Source organism: Teleopsis dalmanni, chromosome 1 (genome assembly GCF_002237135.1).
Source record: "Teleopsis dalmanni isolate 2A chromosome 1, ASM223713v2, whole genome shotgun sequence".
In the NCBI taxonomy this organism is placed as follows: Eukaryota; Metazoa; Arthropoda; class Insecta; order Diptera; family Diopsidae; genus Teleopsis; species Teleopsis dalmanni.
This window is the reverse complement of record NC_051846.1, coordinates 101,316,141-101,336,421: the sequence shown is the minus strand read 5'-3', so window position 1 is coordinate 101,336,421 and position 20,281 is coordinate 101,316,141. Positions and strand designations below refer to the sequence as shown.

The window sequence follows — 20,281 nt, the reverse complement described above, 5'->3', positions numbered from 1 at the left end:
GAAACACAACAAGGTCGACAGGAACAATTGCCATACCAAATTAAGGAACGTTGTCTCGAAACAGATGACACAGGCAGCACAGAAAACCAGCAACGGCAAACGAAAATTCGTTGTACAACCCAACCGGAGAACGATCAGATTGTCACCACTGCCCAAGATGAATTTTATAAAGTATTCAAAAGTCCGAAGAAACGTTGCAGAAGTCATGCTAACAGGTAGTATTGTGTGTGTATGCCGGTGTGTAGTTTACTAAATACAAAGTGCTTTTGTATTTTTTAGGCTTAATTTTTAATTTAATTGTTAAGTTTATTTAAATTATTAAATAAAATTAAGTTTTTCTTTGTTAGAGTAAAACATTTTTAGATGAAAGTTTTATTACTGTAACCATTGTATTGTACCACAAACAACTTATATATAGATGACCAAAGCAAACCATAAAACTGGCAATCATTTTGAAAGCATACAAATTATTCTTAGTGTCATCTTACTAACACAATGATTAATTTATTTAAAAAGCTCAGCTTTCTGATGTGCTCTATGAGCACATATGATTCTATGGTTCTATAATTCTTTGGTTTACAGTCTACGTATGAATGTCAATAAGATATTGTGGATTGAATAGTGATTGAATGGCCAAATTTTAAAATTTTAGTGAATATATTAAACTTACAACTGAAAATAAATCAGGGCGGACGATTGGCAAATAATTTCATGGATTCTATTAGTTAAAAAAAAAAAAAAAGTTTACCTAGAGCGGCATGATGTCTTTAAAATAATTAGACTAACTCTTTTATTAGTGTTGTTATTGAATAACTTTAAATAGCGTTTGTAAATTTTAAGTTTAAAAAAAAAAAAATAGTTGTTCACACAATAATTACACGTAAATATAAATTTTTAAAATTCCAATGTTAAAAGAGAAAAATTATAGTAAAAACAATTGTTATAAATACATTATAATTTAATATTAATATAATATATTAATATAGTAAAGAGAGAGTTGTTATGAATACATTATAATATCCATATGAATATCGGATAGATGCATTATAATATAGTATCGAATACGTTAGTAAAAAGAATTGTCATAAATACTTTATAATATCAATATTAATATGGGATATGTATTATAATATAGTATCGAATAAGTTAGTAAAAGAATTGTTATTAGTACATTATAATATATTAAAATATCTTATTAAATAAGTTGGTGGGAAAAAAAAAACAAAAAAAAAGAGTGTTGTTATAAACACATTATAATCTTAAAATTAATATAGAAAACATGTATTAAAATATATTATTATAAGTGCATTGTAATTTCAATATTAATATAGTATATATGTATTATAATATATTATCGAATACGAATTGTACAAATACATAATAATATAGTAAAATACAGGATATATATATATTATAATATATTATCGAATAATTTAGTAATAAAAAAAAAAAAAGAAGAATTGTTATAAATACCTTATAATATCCATATTAATATAGAATATATGCATTATAATATATTCTCGAATAAGTCAGCAAAAAGAATTGTTACAAATACATTATAATATATTAATATATATCATTAATTAAGTTAGTAAAAATAAATAAGTTAGTTATAAATGCATTATAATGTCAATATTGATATATTATATATATACTATAATATAAAGATCACTATAGTGTGATATATGTAATAATTATTACTGAAAATTGTTTGTACTAAAGTATGCTAAATTTGTAAAAAACAAAAAAAAAAAACAATTGAATAATGGAAAGAAATGAATTATGAAGTAGAGTATTATTTTTTTAAAGAAAAAAAAATTTGTTGTTGTATTTCATTGATTGAGTATTATTAGTATTTAAAACAAAAAAAAAAGGAAAACAACGCAACAATATACACGCCTGACCGTTGAAACGCTATAGCGCATCATATATAACTAATGCCGCATCGAAGAATCCAGACAAATGTGAAATAAATAAGTACAAGTAAACATCATCATGAAACGACAAGACAATAATGTAACCCAGCATAATTTTTACAAAAATGTAAACCTAGCAACAAAGCAAAAACTATATTTACGGTATATCGAACTTTTCGGGGAAGATTCGGATACCGAAGCTATAGGACGCGAGGTGCAGCAAAGCATGACCAGGCAGTCTGATACTGGAAAAAGTGCACATGTTGAGGAGAACAGCAGGTCTAAGACCAATACCTCTTTGGAAGACATCTCACTGGTCACAACCTCACCGACGAAGTGGGATGAACTATCGTCCTCACCTCAGGGAAAATTCAGTTGGGAATGTCCACCAACTCCACCTTCTGCCATATCTATTCTAAAGGCATCAACAGATAATGGAAACAATCATCAGGTGGCAAACGATAGGGCACTAAACGAAGACATCTTGTCATACCCAACAGTACCTAGAAGGTGGGATGAACAATATTCCCCACCTCAGGATAAATTGAGTTGGGAATGTCCACCAACTCCACCCACTGCCAAAATGATTTTGAAATTATCAGCGGTTAACAAAAACGGCCACCCATTGACGAGCAAGAAGGCACTGAAAGAAGTCGAGATACGGCGGCCAGATACATGCCCGGCCGACACATTGCGAAGACATGGGTATGATTTAGCAAAATGGTCTAAAGGGCGAAGACACCGCTTCAAAGCAATGCTAGATGGCGAATGGATGCTCGTAAGGATTGCGAAAAATGGAACGATTCGACTCACTCCATTTTCTGAAAGAAAGGGGGGGTGTAACGACCCAATTTTTTCCTGCACGAAAATTAGGGTTACAAAAGACCACGTTGCCCTAACGTATTTGTGCAAATAATAATTATAACAATGCAAGCCGTTAACAGCCAAAAACAACTCTGCACAGAAAGAATTAGAAAATAATAAGCATGGGCTTAAATTGTAAACATGCAAAAACAAAACTTAAACAAAAAAAAATGCATTAGAACAGCAAGTTGTAAACAGCCAAAAACAAGTCTGCACAGAAAGACTTAGAAGAAATAAGCATGGGCATAAATTGTAAACATGCAAAAACAATGATTAAACAAAAAAAAAAATGCATACGTGGTGATAGCAGAATTAAAAGCGTCACCAAGATCAAATAAAAGGCGATGTTTTGATGAAATCGGTCTCTTTTCTTGTTTGGTTTTGATCATCATTGGACATCTCAGTATGGGTTTGGCGGCAGAGGAAAAATTGTGGTGCACAATTGGACAGCAAGTGACTCATGGTCTAGTACAATGTGGGAACAGAGCATACTACAGGTAAGGTGTAGCGTACCGGTCTGGGAGCTTCAATAGTTGTCAGATGAAGGAGGTACATAGAAGGCTTCTAAAATTACTCTATGACATCCTGCAAAAAAGGTACGCTTTTACACCTGAATATAGTATCGCCCTAGATAAAACACTCGAAAAATCATAACGAATACTTCTAATTACCCAGGAAAGGGGAAAGCATTTTTTTTTTACATCTTGTGCAGTGCTCTTGTATAGATTATGGGTTTTTTTTTTGAAATTTTTGAAATTACTACGTGTGTTCAAAAATTCTTGCCACGTTGTGTTAAACATCTACGATTTTTGAATTATTATGAAACATCTACGGTCTTGAATTCGTGTTAAACAACGACTATCGCGTTGCAAGTCTAACATTTATAATTCTATAGCTACGGCGGAAATACAGGCTGTGTTAGTCAATTACTATCGCTTTGAAATTCTAACTTGGGTTTATAATTCTATAGCTACGGCTGAGATCCAGACGGTGTTAAACAACTACGATCGCTTTCAAAATTCTAACTTGTGGTTACGATTCTATAGCTACGGCTGAGATCCAGACGGTGTTAAACAACTACGATCGCTTTGAAAATTCTAACTTGTGTTTACAATTCTATAGCTACGGCTGAAATACAGGCTGCGTTAATCAATTACAATCGCTTTGAAATTCTAACTTGTGTTTATACTTCTATAGCTACGGCTGAGATCCAGACTGTGTTAAACAATTACGATCGCTTTCAAAATTCTAACTTGTGGTTACGATTCTATAGCTACGGCTGAACTCCAGACTGTTGCAACAGCAAAGCGAGGTGTTCGGGAACCCTCATCAGTTTATAACCGATAGAGGCGCTGCTTTCACTGCGAATAGCTTTAAAACGTATTGTATAGAGCGAAATATTCAGCATCATTTGATAACAACAGGTGTCCCCAGAGGAAATGGACAAGTAGAACAAGTGTGAATAAGGTAATAATAGATTTGCTAACCAAACTATCATTTGAAAATCCTTTAAGGTGGTACACTTATGTTAGTCGTGTACAGATGGCGATAAACTCCACTAAGTCCAGAAGTACAAAAAGGACACCGTTTGAATTGCTTTTTGGTGTCTCTGTGTTCAACACCGAATGTCAAAACGTTCGACAATGTTTTGAAGAAGAGATATTAAACAACTTCGAGGAATATCGACATGAGTTGCGCCAGCAAGCCAAAGAAGAAATTTTAAAGGTTCAACTAGAAAACAAAAAACATTTTGACAAAAGACGCAAGGAAGCCGTTCGTTATCACGTTGGAGACCTAGTTGCTATACTTCGAACGCAGTTTGGAGCTGGACTTAAGATTTTTCCAAAGCACTTCGGCCCTTATGAAGTCACCAAAGAAAAGAAAAACGATCGTTATGAAGTGAAGAAGGTAGGTTCGCATGAGGGACCAAATTTAACGTCCACGGTCGCGGAACAGATGAAACCGTGGAGAGATTATGGTGAGGGTGAATCTGAGTCGTCTGAGACAGACGACGAGTCGGATGGACGAGTGCAGATAAGGCAGCAAAAATCGTAATGATTACGAAAAACGAACGAACGAACGTAAGCAAAAGAGTTAAATCAATCAAAGCAAAAACGAAAAAACAAAATAGAAAAGACAGAAAAAAAGAGATTTTTTTTGGTGAAGACACACGTTTTTTGAAGAAGTCGATAAGTTTTTGAGAAGTTATCATTAAAGAAGTTTTTTTTTGATTAAATAAAAGTTAAATAAATTAAATTAAATTAAATTAAGTTAAATTAAATAAAAGAGTGTCGAAAAATATTGCATTTTTATTTTCAAAGAAAATAACTACATAAATACTGGTAAATTATAGCTTATAAGTTATTGCCCATTTAGGAATTTAGATTTAATAAAGAAATAATAAGAACTGAATTAAAAATCGTGTAAAATTTAAACTAAAACGGTCGAGAGGCAACAAACGACAAGTAAGTAGAAATTTTCTTGTAAGGACCCTGGCTGTGGCTGAGCTATCCCAGCTCTAGACACCCTCACCATAAGGAGGTTCATTACACTATTTAGCGCGGGCTTTTATGCAAAAGTGGGTATTCTTCCGAAATATTTAAAGATGTTGTGGAGGAGGATAATTCTCTCATAAAAAAAATTTGAATTCCCCCTTTCAAATGAAGAAACTCGTTTAGATATTCTCAAAATTCATTCTCGTAAAATGAACTTGTCTCGCGGCATTAATTTGCGTAAAATAGCTAAACTTATATCGTGAGCTTCTGGTGCAGATGTCAACGTCGTTTGTATAGAATCATGTATGTACGCTTTGCGTAAGCGTCGTGTGCATGTTATTCACGAAGATTTCAAAATGGCTCTCGCTTAAGTTATGCAGAAGGATTCAGAAAAAAAATTATGGAACTAAATTTTAAAACTTTTATATATTTATACACCGAATATCATATTTACAAAATTTATTGGAAATGCTCATTAAGGTCGTGTGTGAGTTAGCCAAAGTTGCAATCTAAATGAGGGAAATTTAGTATTTTCATAAGATGATGTGTTCATACGTGAATTTAAATGAATATAGAAAATTTCAATAAAAAATAATTTTATTAAAACGTTTTGTTTTATTTGTATTAAAAATAATTAATCATGGTTATTAGAAAACTTTTAACCGAAAAGTGATTACTTTTTGCATATATTTTTCATTATTCAATGAGCATTTGCTATAATTATGCAAATACTTGTATTTTCTAAAATTTGTATTACTTTTATTTAATATTATAAACAAAAAACTAAGTGAATTTCTTTTTAATGACTTGGCAATATGGTTTTGGTAATTTTTGACGTTTGCATAATTTTGTTTGTGTTCAACATATTCAAAATTTTGTTTTTGACTTTGTCAAAGAAGCCAATATTAAAAGTTCTGCAAATGAACATAAACACTTGCACAACTGAATAACTTAGATGAAAATATGGGACTAATCCACTGGGCAGCATGTCTTGAGTCGAGATTCATTCCTCTAATCTATGCAACTTCTGCAAACATTTTGTTGTTGAAGCCGTGATAAGTCCTTTGATTTCTTGGATCTTGATCCTTTTTTTCTTATTTCTTACATATATTACATAAACTAAAATCATCTACAACTGTAATAAAATATGTAGTAATAAGACCAAAATATTAGAAACCAACAATTAATCTAATACACAACGATGTTCCTGCTCCTCTGTAGGTGTTATATTATAACATATATTATAACATATTATATGAAAGCTACAACGCAAATTCATTGCTAAAAATTACTTAATGACAAAAACCGATTTCTGAAATTGTTATCCTCTGATGGACAACATACTCGCTATTGCAGCCTGTACAAGGGAAGTCAAGACTCCAGTTCAAAGAATACTTTACCAGCGCCAAGTTAGCAACGTTGCTGGAAAAAGCAGGGCTGTATTTTCAAAAAATTTTTTAAAAATGATATTTTCGTTAAAATATGGAATTAAACTAAAACAAAATGCATTATTCTTATAGAGTTTTGAAAGATCTTTCGATTGGCATTTACCAATTTGAGATACGATGCGTATTTTTCAAATTATAGGGAAAATAAAAATTGACCAAAATCGACTTTTTTTGAAAAAATTTATTTTTAGAAAAATCTAGAACAGGTACAATATTGCACGGAAATACATCTAATAGAGAATTAATCAGGCTATCAACAGCAAGAAAAATCATAAAAATCGAGTAGACCAATTTTGAGAAATTTGATGTCAAAGTCAAATTTCCTAACTCGTCAAATTTCAAGCTTTTTAAAAAATGTAACACGCAAAAGTATAAAAAAGGCTTTCACAAAACCGGATAAATAAGAATCATTTCAATATCCCAACTACAACATCAAAATATTATTAAAATAAGTATAAATTTTGCACATGCTCCGATATAAGTGCATTTTATTTAAATTTCGAAGGAGGTACAACCTGCACGCTTAAAGTTCCTAAAACTAAATTGATCACTCTTTCAAACAAAACTAATTTCACAAAAATCGAGTAGAACGTTTTTTAATTATATATGTTTAAAAAAGTGGATTTTTTACGAAAAAAATGTATGTTAACTAACACCATTCTAATAACATATTAAGGTGAAAACCTGTACAAGGCTAAAAATTCACCACCATTGTAAAGTTTATTAAAGAACTCTGTTAAAAGTATCTATAGGCGGTTGTATTCTGTGGTAAGGGAATGATAATAAAATTTAATTTATATAATAATAATATTTTAAATTCAATATTTAAATTAAATTCAAAAATATATTGCATATAAATAAAAAAGAAAGATTTTCGTCTGTAAACTGCTAACATATACCGCCATATCGAACATTTTTCAATATATATTAAAAACAAAAATAAAAAGTAGTACAATGTTGCACGGTATTTTTTTAAATTGTTTATATTTTTCTAATATGAATTGATGTAAGAATTATCAAAATCGAGTAGCAAACAATAAAGATATTAACAAAAACAATCGAAAAATTGTGTATAAATTTTTCTGGATTATTCAAAAAATATTCAAAAATTTTATGTAATGAGGTGAAAATATTACGCAGTACAATAACAAAAAGCCTAATGCTACATAATGGCGCGTGAATATTTTCCCCACCCGGACCCTGCTACTATGCCCACCCGGTCCCTACTCACCACGATATTTGCTAAAGTAAGAGAGGTTTCTGAGAAATTTCGTTGTTTGTTTTGGTTTTTTGACATTAAAAATCCGTTACGAGAAAATGCGCCAAAGTTGCAATTAAGTGCACAAATACCACATTACTAAAAGAAAAATAAGGTGGAATTTGTTTTCAATTATAAAAGCATTAAAAAAAGATAATTACCAGAAAAATATATGAATTATTAGTTAATTAAAATTTATTTACAATTGAAACGGAAGTGCGTACTTGGATGTTTAAATTTCAAACATCTCTATATTTTTCCAAAGGATTATCGAAGGTATATTATTAATTAAAAATAACGCAATTTATTGTTGTAGAATAAAGTAAATATATAAATGTATTAACACATTAGAAACACAACTTAGAAAGTTGTGCTTTTATTTTTTATTTTTTCCATGATATACTAATAATTATAAAAAAGGAAAAATCCTGAAGAGAAATTAATATTATTAATTATACTTTTATTGAGTGTTGTTATTATATATACATATATTGAAAAATTAGAATCACAATTTTCGGATCAGTTCGATAGCAGTTGCTATAAATTAGGTTTAGCGCAACATTTATTTAATAAATTAGAAAACGTTCATCCCTATATATGTTGCTCTAATTGCAAAATTGAAACTTTTCTATCTTTTTTCATTAAAGTAAGAACTTACTTCATTTTAAAATATTTCAATCGAGATAATAAAGTGTCGAATTTTAAATATAAACAATTATGCTTTCAACACTTATAAACAGCACAAAAGTGTTCATATTCTTTAAGTGATTTTTTGCTTAAACAAAAAATATTTTAGTTTTAATTTTATAATTTATTAAATTTATTTATAATTTATCTTTAATTTAATAGTTCCTTATTATTTTTGGTTTAATATTAAATATTTTTAAAATAGTAATATTATTTTGTATATATTAAGTTATTCTAAATTGTATTTACATAAAATTGTATATTTGTTAAATAAAATATTTTGGTGGATAGGCCTATTTGGGAACCGAACACCTAAAACTCGGTAACACGCCAGCAAGCATACCTCTTAGGTGGTGCGGAAAATGTTTATATATTTAATATTTCTTCTAACACTATGCGATGAAATTGATCCTTATTGTTTACAATGTTGTTATTAACTAGTTAAGAATTTCTTGAATTTCATATACAAAAAACATTTCACCTTACTGAAAGGATTGCTTAAAACTACAAAAAATATGTAGTAGTAAACAGTATATACATTTTTACGATTTTCTATATTGAAAAAATTTGATGCACAAGCAAAAATTGCATTACAATATACCAAACTTTTTTTGAATTTCAAAAAATTATATTAATATTAATCTTTTTAAAACAAAATATTAAAACAATGCAACCTAATACTCGAAATGTATGAACACATACTTACTTTTCTATTAGATGCTCAGCATATATAGAAATATAGAACGTATATGTGCAACATGATTAAAAGAACTTTTATTTTAATAAATACGATACAATTTTTTTAACTTTATTAAAACAATTTCATGACTAATTATATATACATATTTACATATATCAATAATAGCTACTTTATATTTACTATTGATTTTAGTTTACCAATTCTTCATTTATATTTGATTTATATAGCGCATTTAAAACTTTTATGTAAATTGAAGTAAAACTGATATAAAAAATCATACCTATATTTACTCATTATAATCGTATTAATATATACAATGGATTTTCCAAGAACAATAATTTATACTATTTCTTCTAATTAGAAGAAATGGCTACATGCTAATATGCAACCACAATGTAGTAAATATTTAAATTATAAGCCACACCGTTTTTAATATTTGACAATTCTGGTATGGTAAATAAGTAAAAGAGATTTTCTTTGCGATATTACACAAAGAGGCACCATTATTCAAAATTTCCTCTCAGTTTCTTTTCTTTATCTTCTTTGGTTATTTTATTGCATAAAAGTATTTTATTAAAAATAAAATTGTTGAATTAAATTAATAATAAATTAAATAATATTAAAAGTCTTTAAACTATTCATACATTTGAATATGAATATTTTAATATACAAATATAATTTACATACTCCACTCTTTTTACCACCAAAAAATTGTTTACAATTTTTGTTTTTTTTTATATTTCTTATTGGATTTTTCACATATTTAACAAACACAAATTAACACATAGGACAACATTATTAAAATATATTAAATATACACTCACATATATTTTTGCTTTAATAATTTGTATTTATACACATTAAAACAAACAAATCACATTAAACACAAAACATATATTTTAAATCCACAATTAATAAATTATTGTTTTTTTACCTTCTTTCGTCATTTTTAGGAAATTCATACATTCCCTTAAATAACTTACATCCCATCACGCAATTTTGCACCATCTTCAAATATTAATAATAATATATATTAATTTACTATAATAATAATTATAATAAATATAATTATTTTTTCAAAGAAACTTATTCACTACTTTTTATAACTCAGTTTGATTTGACTACGTTTTTCAGTTTTTGGCGCATTTCTCCTGTCAAAATAACTAAAAAAAACCCAATTTGCGCTCTTCATATTGCTCTTTCGTAATAAAAAAAATTAAGACCGTTCGTGGTGGTGAAACGTTCCGTTCGGGGTGGTGAAACTTTTCAGTCGTGGTGAGCCGAATTGCAACAACAAAACAACGTGCTTGGTTTGGTAGTAGTAAATTATTTTGAGAGGGTATTGGTTGGTTTTTTTTGTTTACATTTAAGTTGCCGTTCTTGTACAAGTATTCTTTGCTCCAGTTTGATGTTCTTCTGAAGTCAGCTGTAATGATATACAGCTTTTTAAAATTCGCATTTAATAGCCAAATAAATTAATTATGCGTTTCTCACAAAAAATAACCAAATACAAATACGTAAATGTTCTAAGTTTTTTATTTTTAATTATGAAGATCCAAGAAATGGTAATATAATTACAAATCAATAATCATTTTATGATACTCGTTTCATAAATATATAAAAGTTTTAAAATTTACTTTCATAATTGTTTAATAGACATATTCTTCTTTGAATCCTTAGCCTAATATGGGGTTTACATTGGCCGAAAATGGCTCATTTTGAATGACCCATTTGAAAGTGTTTACATTCGTTGTAATTCGTTTGTTTTCATTTTAAACAGCTGATTTTGCAACTTGCTTGTTGATTTGATTTTTGGTCTGTGCCAAAAAAATATTGCATGAAGGTTAAATATGCTATCAAACCTTACAATATAAACTTAAAACATATTTTTAACTTCGATTAATTACTTTTTGGGAAGTTAAAGTTCTAAAAAGAATTGCATCGTTTTCAAGAAAATGCAACCACCAAACATTTGTTTACCTTTTTTTGTAAATATGTCAAAAACAGCTTTCTCAAACTGTCAAAATGCCATGAAAAGCTTTTATTTAGGGTATGTTCAATGGTTTCCGTTGCATTTGGAACATATGTGGAATGCATTCGAATGTCTTTCATACAGAATGTGAGAAAATTGCTCATTTTTGCGCTTGAAATTTTATATGCAAGAATGAGTCATTCGATACTCATTTTCGATTTTTGACCAAAATGAGCCATTTTCGGCCAATGTAAACGCCATATAACTCGCACACGACCTTAATATCTCACATTTATTAATGCTCATTTAATTTAATTATATATAATTTGTTAATCGAACAAGATATAAAATATTGTACATCAATCGTTTAAGAAAAAATTCTAGTTTTTTATTTTGATAATATCATTGATGCATCAAGCGTAATAAAAATTCGACGTTAGCTTTTCTTTTGCAATTCTATGGACTTACTAATAACTTTTCAACTGTACATTGTGCTTTTTCAGTGCCATTTCAATTTTTCAGCGAATTTAATTAATAGATGGAATGCTATCTATTAACAAACTTTGTACAAAATTTTTGAATAATAATAATAATAGTTTTGAATTAATATAATTAAACTAACTTCGATTGTTTTCAAATAATTGTGGTTATACAAAGTTTTTTTATATGCTAACTGTCTTCTGACTTCGGCTATATGCTTTCTATAAGAAAATTGTCTTTTTTAAAAGAAAATCAATTTCTGAACTTTAACACTCAATAACTTTTTAGTTAATCCATCAAGTTATAGATATGATAACATGATATGAAAGCTTGAAGTGTCCTCTTTCAATTAAGGTAATTTGCAGAAAAGTGGTACCTCTGCTTTTAAAGATATAATTAATTTTATAATGTGACCTATTTTTACAAAATTTTGTTCGAAGTCAATCGAACAACTTATACAAAACTTCGCATCATATGAAATTTTATTCTCTTTCAAATGAGCCATAAAAGAAAAAAATATTGTCTCTAGTTTAAAAGTTATTAATAAATTAGTGACCCCATTTATTGGGGTTGGTTTTTATTTTTCATATTAATTACATCATTAATACGTAAAAGTTGAATGAAGATAGAAAATTAATTCAATTTTCTACTTACTAATGCTTTTTCCGCATTTAATTTAATAAAATAATAAAATTTTCCTTAATTAAAGTATACTGCATGCGGCGAAAACTGTTCCAATTCCATTTTGGACTTATCGTCGACGCTATCTTGACGCACATTTTTTAAATCGCTTCTGAAAATATTTTGCTATTTAAGCTATTTTTCACAGTTTCACAAAAAGTAATTTTACTCCTGTTAATTGCAAAGCATTTTTGTTGAATTAAATATACATGTAAATTCGATATTTTGGAAATAGTGTACTCTGTTTGATGGTTTGAGTGAGTGAAGGTTCTTTGTGGAATTTAATAAGATAATAGAGACGTGTTTATTATATTTTGTTAATCATAATATAAATGTGGAGTTGTTTAGAATAGTGTGTTTTATTTTAAATTTGCGAAAAAATTATACTTTTCACTGAAAACAAATAAAATTTAGATATAGAAAAAGTATTAATCAAAATAATCTGCATATGTTACTGAATCACGATACTGTTCAAAATCATTTATAATAAATTGTTTAAATGGTGTCTGTAATTATGATTAGCCTTTAATATTGCACAGTGAATAAATTTAATAATAATAACAATCATCGAACGTGCCATAAAAACGTAACATAGTTTTACCATGGAGGCAACAGCCACAGTATTAGCCCGAAAGTTGTTTCCTCAAAATGTAACTTTTGTCATTCTATCATAGCGAAGGAATTCCGGTAATCAAAACCTTACCGGAATCGGTTCTGTTGTATCCGCCACTGAAAAGAGAATACTGATAATGGTCATGTATTAACGTATAATAAAAATATTTGGAATACATTAGTTACATTTAATTCAAGTTATTATTATTAATTGAGTTATAAACCAGAGTTCGTATTTGCGTACCCATGAGCGGCTCATTTTGGCTCATTCTGCTCACGGCTCATGTGCCGGCAAAAAACTCTTTTCATACGATGGCTCACCCTCACGAGCGAGCCCAACTACAGAGCTCACGCTCACGAGCAAGAGCCGCCATTAAGTTATAAATGGGCTCACACTCGTGAGCAAGAGTATGAGCTGCGGCTCATGAGATCTCATGCGCCCAATTTAAGATTTTATTATTATTTTTTTTTGTGAAAACATGTCATTAAAAAGGATTTAAAATATTAATAACTTTGAACTAACTAAAATATGGAAATAATCAAATTCCTAAAATAAACAATAAATATATTTTTATTGTTTATTTGTGGAAAATAATATTTTATAAATTTGTTTTTCAAAATCAAATTATTGTTTCATTATATTATTTTAATATAAAATTATATATTTTCACATATAACGTTTATAAAAACAAATATAGCAAATAAACTAATAAATCGCTTTTTATTAAACAGTTGAGCTCGTGAGCTCTCGGCTCGTGAGCTCTCGGCTCGTGAGACCTCATGAGCAGCTCTTCAATATGAGCAACTTGAAGGCTCTCGCTGGTGAGCAGTTCTTTAATATGAGCCAATTATGGGCTCACGCTCATGAGCCAATTTTGGGCTCACATAAGAATTGGCTCTTCCTCATGAGCCTGAGCTGCTCATGAGTGAGCAAATACGAACCCTGTTATAAACAGCTCATAAATTACGTATAAGTAGCTTTTTTGTTAAAACCATCGTTAGTATAATTAAGATACATATGTTTTGATGCATATCATCAAAATTTTCACATTTTTTAATTATTGCTAAAAGATAAATATATTGCTTATAGAGCAAATGTATTAAAATAAAACAAAAATTGCTTAACTGATTGCTATGACCATGACTACGAAAAAGCACAATGAAAATGCAACAGCGAAAACGAATAGTTTCATTAACTATGCTTACAACAGAGCATGATCATTAGTCGAAGCCGACAGCTATAGTTGATTTAACATATTTGAATATTGACTACGGCAATCAAAGCAATTGTGCTGGCAGTTGTCTCATTAACTAAGCTTATGACTGTGCACGATCTCAAACTCGAAGTCGACAATAATAGTCGATTTGAAATATTTGAGTATTAACTACGGCAGTCAAAGCAACTGTGCTGGCGGTCGAAGCAATAATTAATGTAAAGGCTGCAAGTAATCTTTATTTTTTTAAAAAAAAGAAAAAAATAAAAATCATCAGTTGATATATTTTCTACTATGTATACATAGTAGAAAAAGTCTGCAAATTTTTTTTACTGAAATTGATTTCTGTTTTTTGATTTATTTTATTTTTGTGGTAGTTTTCGAAGTTGCCTGGGAGCAAGCCACGATCCCTGCTGTATGCTTAGGATCATGCTCCTGAGGATCAAAAAACTTGCCTCAAGCGCTAACATTCTGGAACTTTTTTTTAAATTTATTTTTAGAACATTCAGATACTCAAATTTGTTCGTGTATTTTGTATAAATTCAAGTTTACCGGCACCATTACTTACCAAAACATTATGCCTTCACCACCATGTTTCATCGTTGAAATTAAGTTTTGTTTTTTATAGGCTGTACATGGTTTTCTTCACACAAGTTTTCTATATGCAGAATTAACTCTCATCGGAGAAAATAATTCTTTTTCAGAACTCCATACATTGTTTATATGCTTTTTTGCAAAGCTTAATCGATATTATCTGTTTCTGGATTGTAAGGATGGAAATTTTAACTAATTTCCAACCTACATACAATCAGTGTGGAGTTAATATCTACAATGAAAACTGTTTAATTTTTATTGTTAATTTAAAACGTAAATAATTTACCATAAACCCACCCCCGCATGCACATAACTGCACCAAATGAATAAACCTAGGATTACATTAAAAATTCAAGGAATATAAAATATATTTAAACAAATAAATAATACACTCACCTTATTTATTATTTATATTAATATTTTGAATATTTGTAATATTTATGTATTTATTAATAAATAAATATAAATAATAAACCACACACACCGGCACTATATAGAAAATAAAAATAAAAAAACACGTTTGTAAACAAGACAAAGCATGAAAGCTTTGGTTGAACTAAATACAAAGCACGACGAATTCAAGAACACAAGAAAACATAAAGCCTAGAAATTACACCCAGGCGAACAACAGCAGCAAAAGCCAACAAGTATCAAAAATACCAACGGCAAATGTACCGATGCGCTACAGGAAAAGCTTCGGTCGTTTGAGTATAATAAGCGCACATTGTACAAGCAAGGGCACTTGTTGGGAAACTCTCAAAGGTAGTAATACGTCTTTGTGAAACAAGTCAGTAGAACAATAGCGTCAAGGTAGTATATACGTCTTGACAAGTAGATTGTATATGTAGTCTTAAATGTAAATCAAGCCAAGGTAGTCATGATACATCTTGACTAACACTTCGTTCAATAATATGTGTGACTGACACATAGATGGCGGCAGTAATACTAAATAAATATTTTTTTTCGAAAGTGGCAACCTTTTTAGGCTTACTGTCAAAATCATATGTTAATCCGACCATTTGTTTACAAGTTACACTGCTTTAAGTGACGCTACTTTTGATTTAAAAAAAAAAAAATGAATTCAAAGCAATTCCGTGTGCTGATTTATCATTGTTTTTTAATGAAAAAAAATACTGTTCAATGCCAGGAATTTCTGGAAAAACATTATTCGGACTCTGCTCCATCAAAAAGAAGCATTTGTTATTGGTATGCCGAATTCAAACGTGGTCGTACAGATACCGATGACATTCCATCTACTGGACGGCCAAATTACGCTGTTATGTTATTCCAGAAAACGTTGAAAAAACACTGAAAATCATTATGTCGGACCGTAAAGTGAAAGTGAGGGAGATTGCTGACATTCTTCAGATATCAGCAGGCAGTGTACACACCATAATTCACCATAATTCAACTGATAATTAATATCATTTAATTGCATAATTATGTTCGCAAGTGAATTTAAATCTAAATATTAAGAAGTGGACGCAGATTTTTCTTCAAAAATTGTTGCTTTTGCCTGTAATGGTGTTGAATTATTATTTTAAAGTGTAAATTTTTTATGTTTGAAGTTATTGTTGTTTTTTTGGTTAAAACGAATGAGAAAACAATTTTAGTAAAAATTAAATAAGTTATGCAAAATTTAAGAGAAATTTTGTGGGATGATATAAACTTTTTCTACTATGTGTAGGTATTTACATTAAAAATTACAGTATACTATCATTTAGTAATTTTTTAATTTATTTAGTAATTAACATTGCTTTGCATTGTATTGTAATTAATAACTATACATAAAAAACAGATATACACATTTTGCTACGTGCCGATTATACGCAATATCAAATGAAGTATACATATTCGTACATTCTTGCAGTCATTTACAATCTTTACATTAACTATTGATTCGCTGCCAGCACAGTTGCTTTGACTAGGTAGTTAATAGTCAAATATGTTAAATCGACTATTGCCTTGACTGCCAGCACAGTTGCTCTGATTTTGTATTATTGTATTTATTATTATTATATATTATTATACATTATTATATATTATTATATATTATTATAATTATATATTATTATTATATTTATTTATTTGTACTATTTAAAAATATTTATAATTATTGTTTAAGTTTTAATTGTAGACTGGATATGGCTGTTATAACATCGTCAAAGGAATCATTATCACAAGCTTTACAAAATCGAATAATACCTAATCAAGAGTACTTACTACAAGGATCTGTTTTAGATTCTACTGTCGAACATTTGAAACAAAGGTAATACAATACACTACACATACATTTTATATAAATTTTTATATAGAGTAATATTTCCAAAAATGAATTGATTTCCACACACTTAGTTGCGTTAAAATTTAATCTTTTACATATAAAAAAAAATTTTTTATATCAACTTGTTTTTTATTCGTAATGACAATTTGCACAGTGGTTAAAGACTCAAACTGTGCTATTCTGGTAACTATCATTGACTATTTTCCATAATCATAGTTAAGAGTATGGTTCGATTAAGCTGTTTTGTTATATTTGCAATATTTGAAAAAGTTTTTTAAGTCTTGTGACAATTTTATGAGAAAAAAATAAAAAGTCATAGCACAGGTGAATAAAAAAATTATAATGATATAATAGAATAAACAAATAAGTAAAAACATTAAACAAAAAAGTTAAACAATTTTCCATTAATAAAAAAAATTATTTTACTTATAATTATATTTTTTGCTCATGGTTATTACGAACAATTGTTAACAACTTTTCAGAATACGCCATTTAGCGTAAATTTTATACAATCGAGCAGTTTTTGGATGCTAGCGCCTAGAAGCTATGTACTGAACAACCAATCTGATTCATTCAATGTTGTTTTCGTTTTTTCAACATTTCCGTCACCGGTTTTATCATTTGGTGCACGGCTCAAAGCGTCTTCGTGATCTATTTTCTACCCGAGAGATGCAAGGTCATAGTTTTGCATTTGCAAACACCTTCGCGCAATCTGTGCTAATTATTTTTTCTTTTGCATTGCTGTTTATATTACAGTACCACACGAAAATTTTTCGACTTTGTATAGACGCCAAACAAAAACTAATCGTACTATATGCGTTAAACTTTGACAGAATGTGTATTATTATACAGTGAGAAAATTGCCAGTGAGAAAATAAAAAAATTTACCGATTGAATAAGCGCGGGAATCACAGTTCACGTGAATAAGTTTTTTTTTGATCACAAGGTATACGTTATAATTTCTTTCTAAAACTCGCATTTATTTACACTAAATAGTCCCATATTTTGTAGTACAGAGTAAACACGTTTGAATTTATCAATAATCTCCAATTGAATTACTGCCAGTCTATACGTCACCAATGTGGCAAATCATCTTGTTTTTTTTTCAAGGGTTTTTTTTTCCCTTTAGATGTTAAAATATAATTGGTGAATTTTTAACCTGGACAGCATAATCGCTCTTAAGATTTTTTACAGCAAAGAATATATTTTGTGTTGCTTCATACATACGATCTTTAATTAGGTAGTGGGAAATTTTGATTTTGGATAAACTTATTTCAATAAACTTAACTTTACATAACACTACTTTAGTTTATAAATAATTAAATGCTTTGTTTTCCAAGAGACTTACATTTTTTACGTAGAACTCGAAAATCATAACGATTTTTTTTCCTGTGTAATATAATAAAAGTAATATACCATTTTGCAAATTTGTCTAATATAGTAGTTTTTATTAACAAATCAGAAAAATCATTTTTTCGAAACTTATTTATTGTTTTTATATTTATTTTAAAAAATGCTTTAAAGTGGTTTGGATTTTTAGGAAAGAAGAACAGCTGCGCTAAGTTACGTTATGTGTTTCCCTGTGGGCTACCTAGTGTAATGAACCTCCTTTTGTTGAGGGTGTCTATAGCTGGGATAGTTCAGCCACAGCCAGGGTCCTTACAAGAAAATTTATATATACTCGACTCTGAGTACTGGTTTACCTACCGATCATTTTCTATGGTCTCAATTTACAAACGACTTTTATTCAATTCAATTTGTTCTTTTCTTTTATTGATTGTATGACTATTAAATTATTTAATTATATCTTATTTCAAAAACTAGCAATAACTAATAAACTATTATATTATATACCGAACAACTAAGGTAGCAATAATAATAAAAAAAATACAATATCTGTCTTAATTCAACGCACAGGGTAAAATTTTAAACGCAGCATTGATTCGCTGTACTATAATGATTTGCAGCCGGAGCTTTATAGTTTCAAAGCCCAGTATAATAATTTCAACGTAGTATGGATTCGATGTACTATAATAATTTTCAGCCGGAGCTATATAATATCAAAGCACAGTATAATATTTTCAACGTAGCGTGGGTTCGATGCACCATAAAGATTTTCAGCCGGAGGTACATAATTTTAAAGCACACTATTATATTTTCAACGTAACGTGGATTCGATGCACCATAAAGATTTTCAGCCGGAGCTATGTAATTTCAAAGCACAGTATTATATTTTCAACGTAACGTTGATTCGATGCACCACAAGGATTTTCAGCCGGAGCTATGTAAGTTCAAAGCACAGTATTATATTTTCAACGCAGCATGCCTCCGCTGCACTATAATGATTTGCAACCGGAGCTATATTTAAAGCACGAGATCAAAAAAACTACCAAATGCTTACCATTTTCCTGGTTACTCACGTGTAGCTGCAGGTGATACTATATTCTTGTGTAAGTGCGTACCTTTTGTGCAGGATGTCCATAGAGTACTTGTAGAAGCCCTCTATGTACTTCCTTTATCTAACAACTGTTAAAGCTCTCAGACTGGTACACTACATCTCACCTATAGTTTACACCGATCCCACGTTGAAAGGCACCACGAGTGACTTGTTGACCAACTATGTCATCCAGCACTCCGTCACCAGAACCCGATCTGTACTGTCCAATGATGGTCAAAAGAAGAGAACGATTTCAGAAAAATATGTCTTTTTATCTAATCTTGGTGATCTTGTGATGCATTTTTTTACATGTAAGGATTGTTTTTGCATGTTTACAGATTGTGCACATGCTTATTATTTTCAAATCTTTATGTGCAAGCATTGTTTTTAGCTGTTTACTGCTTGTGCAATTTTTTTTTTGCAAAATTGTTTTTGGCTGTTTACTGCGGGTGCCCATGGTTATTATTTTGCAAATTTTATTTGCAAAATTGTTTTTGGCTGTTTACTGCTTGTGCCCATGCTGGTTATTTACACAAATAAGTTAGGGCCGCGTAGTATTATGTAACCCTATGATGGTTCTTATTATTTTTTAAATTAATTCAGTTAGTTCAAAGTTTAAACTAAATTTAAATTTCATTT

At 29.4% G+C, this 20,281-nt stretch overlaps 1 protein-coding gene across 5 annotated transcripts; it reads left to right on the top strand.

The window, feature by feature from the left end:
• The first annotated feature begins 12,081 nt into the window (after window positions 1-12,081).
• LOC119665890 (mediator of RNA polymerase II transcription subunit 18-like) lies at window positions 12,082-18,939 on the top strand. Of its 5 annotated transcripts, none has more exons than XM_038075159.1 (3): window positions 12,082-12,174; window positions 17,047-17,190; window positions 18,746-18,939. In XM_038075159.1, the coding sequence occupies exons 2-3, from the start codon at window positions 17,066-17,068 to the stop codon at window positions 18,765-18,767; spliced, it is 147 nt and encodes a 48-aa protein (XP_037931087.1). In that variant the 5' UTR covers window positions 12,082-12,174; window positions 17,047-17,065; the 3' UTR covers window positions 18,768-18,939. The 5 variants fall into 5 exon arrangements, with proteins under 5 accessions (XP_037931087.1, XP_037931081.1, XP_037931075.1 ...); XM_038075153.1 differs by lacking the exon at window positions 12,082-12,174 and adding an exon at window positions 12,492-12,758; XM_038075147.1 differs by lacking the exon at window positions 12,082-12,174 and adding an exon at window positions 12,493-12,758 and having other exon boundaries at window positions 17,059-17,190.
• The last annotated feature ends 1,342 nt before the right edge of the window (window positions 18,940-20,281 follow it).